Raw genomic sequence first — 3,054 nt, forward strand, 5'->3', positions numbered from 1 at the left:
TAGTCAGGCTTTTCCCACTTCATCCTCGCACAAGTCCTAATCGAAGGGTTATCAACAATTGAGGCACGGTTCCCATGTGTCACTCATCTGAACCATCTTCTGCATCGTGTGTGTTGTTTTTTATATAAAAAAAAGTAATGAAAACTTTGTTCTAAATCATGTCTGTGGACCTTTGATATAATTGGTCACAACCCATGAAAAAAAATCAAGATGAAATTAACAAGCCATGCATCTCTGAAGCCTATTCTGGCGTTATGCCTGCATTGCATGATATAATAAGGTTGAGTTCATTTATTAACATACTTGTTGAGGAAGACTGGGATTAGGATTGGCATCAAAGTCTTTTTCAAAACCTTGTGCTTGACTAGATTCAAAAATCTTCAATGAAGATTAAATCCTTAAACGACTGCATATTTAATTTGCATGAAACAAAATAGATGAATATACAAAAATAAGCGATTTCAGTGTCTGATCTTCAACTTTTATTCTTGAAAGATGATATTCATGGCTTCTATATAGTTTCCATTACATTTATTGCTGAATGTTGCCGTTAATTGTACTAACATAGACAACATCATTTCCAAAAAAGAGATGCACAAAGGAAACTTTTTAGCATGTACTGTCAAAAAGGTTTTCCATTAAAAAAAAAAAAAAAAAAAAAAAGAGCCCCCCACAAACTGATGAACCTGAAATCTGAATCTTTGAATCCATTCCTTCCTTACCTTCAAATCTTGTGGTTTTCACTCACGGTCAGCATCAGTAGTACATGGCCTTTTCCGCTGTCTTGTTTTCATCAAACAAAAAGTTACTACAACTGCTAGTGCTAATAAGTTGTTTTATCTCCTCTAGACCATAGTCTAATGGATTCTCTCCCCATAACCCAATTTGCTTCCCAGTCCACCCATTAAGTACACCATGACCAGCAAACCCACTTGAAACCATCAACTTTTGGTCGTCTTCAACCCCATTGTGTAGATAATTTTGCAAGCCCACCTGTCCAGTGTTGTTATTTGCACCATCACCATGTCCATACTCCTCTTTGACATGGCTCATCTGATTGCTGCAACTTCCGTCAGAAGAACTGCAGCTGGCTTCACCTCCAAACATTATGAGATTATCTTTCACTTGATAATTTTGCATAGATCCCACAAAGGTTTCTTGGGGTTGTACCATAGAAGCAGTAGTGAAAGAGTTATTGCTCAACGGACTTGATGAAAACGAAATTGGTTCAGTGAAAGACCTAGATAGGGTGTAATTATAACTGTTGTTGCTGCACGTGAATGAAGGTGATGATGACAGGGGAGTGGATGGTGAAGACGGCAATGATGTATTGTGAAGGAGAGATGAGAAATGAGCAGCTTGCTGAGGTTTTCTCAGAGCATCAGGATTAATCGAGCCCATTAGTTTCTTCTTGAGCTTGGTGTTCCAGTAGTTTTTTATATCGTTATCCGTCCTGCCTGGCAACTGAGCTGCTATTATTGACCACCTGCATTTTGATGTGAACAAGTTATGTAAGAAGAAATGAAAATGAATTCTGATCTTTAAAGAATAGCTCAGCACTCTTAATAAAAATGTAAGCTTAGCATGAATGCATAGACTTCATATAATTATATAATATCCAAAATTGGCAGATTCTGGGAGCAGGCAGTTGTTTCTTGAGGTTTCAACTTTTTTGCCAGAATTGTAGATACACTCGTGTAATTCATTCATGTTGCTCTCCATGTCTTGGATAGGAAAAGGAGTCATACAAGACTAAAAACTATCAATTTCAGTAAGGATGACAAGATATGTGAAAGAAAGATAAGATTTTGGAGTGAGATTACTGGAAAAGAAAGCTGAGAGAATACCTGCTTCCAATGTTGGCATATAGGCTGCAGATTATCCTATCTTCATCATCAGAGAACTCCCCATGTTTAATGTTGGGTCTGAGATAGTTTAGCCATCTTAATCTGCAGCTTTTCCCACATCTTCTAAGACCTGAAAAACAAATCCCAGAGAGATTCGAGATTGTAAACAAAACATAACTGGAAATGACAGAAATGGAAGAGCACTGAAACCTTAAGATCACTTTTCAAGGAGTGGGAGTCGTTTCCATTAAAATAATCTTACCAGCCTTTTGTGGAAGAGCAATCCAATTCCCTCCCGTCCCGTGTTTCGCTATGTACTCCTTCAACTTTGCGTCTTCTTCAGGCGACCAAGGCCCTCTCTTCACATTGGCCTTGTCACAGCAAGGAGCCCTTCCCATCTCTCTCTCCCTTTTCTTCTGAGAAATCAACAAGTTGAGTCAAAACAGAGAGGCCTGATGAATGCGGTTCCTAACTTTCTCTGACAGGCTTGGTTTTCTGAACACTCAGGGAGAAGATTGGTTACATTTATGAAGAGAGAGCACAAGTCAAGAAAGACTAGTCTAATTTCAATAATCAATTTCTATCACTCCTGTTTGTTGATTAGCCAAGAGAACTTTCCATCATAAACAAATCAGCAACAGGGTCCTTCCATGTCTACCCTTGCTTGGTCTCCCTTCTAACTTCAATCACACTTTAAGAATCCAAAGTCTGCTCAACTAATAGAGAGAAATATTGGTAATATAATTACTGAAGATGACGTCCTAGTTTTCCAAATTAATTATAGGCCAACAAGTCATAGGCTAAGGTATCAATTGATAAGTATCAACGTATATCTTCTTCTTCTTCTTCTTCTTGGCTACTCGTATGGTATATCACGTATATAACAACAAACAGGCATGTAAATACGGGGGCGTTTTAGGACTCATAATTGCTTGATGAATGTAAATTAAAAAATAAAAAACATGTAATGCATGGCGACTGGCAACCGCATATACAGTTTTGCCGCAAGCCAACAGAAAACAGGCATAAAAAGATGATAATATTCAACTCACTGTCAGATCAAGGCCAGTGTTGTGATTCTCTTGTCAGAAGAAGACAAGTGATGTTGTGATTATATTAGTTACCTCCAGTTAGATGTGCGAAGCCGCGGGCGCTTCGAGTTCAGACGGCGTTGGATGGAATATCCTCTTTCCCCTTTCTTGCGGTA

The 3,054-nt window shown here is 38.4% G+C and overlaps 1 protein-coding gene across 1 annotated transcript; it reads right to left on the minus strand.

The window, feature by feature from the left end:
• Positions 1-444: 444 nt before the first annotated feature.
• On the minus strand, positions 445-2,491 carry RAX2 (Duplicated homeodomain-like superfamily protein). Its single transcript, XM_011008315.1, has 3 exons — positions 2,110-2,491; positions 1,848-1,977; positions 445-1,486 (listed from the first exon to the last, which is right to left on the minus strand). Exons 1-3 carry the CDS (start codon positions 2,243-2,245, stop codon positions 757-759), a joined length of 996 nt encoding a protein of 331 aa, XP_011006617.1. The 5' UTR covers positions 2,246-2,491; the 3' UTR covers positions 445-756.
• Between the last annotated feature and the right edge of the window lie 563 nt (positions 2,492-3,054).

Source organism: Populus euphratica, unplaced genomic scaffold (assembly GCF_000495115.2).
Source record: "Populus euphratica unplaced genomic scaffold, PopEup_1.0 scaffold351.1, whole genome shotgun sequence".
Taxonomy (NCBI): Eukaryota; Viridiplantae; Streptophyta; class Magnoliopsida; order Malpighiales; family Salicaceae; genus Populus; species Populus euphratica.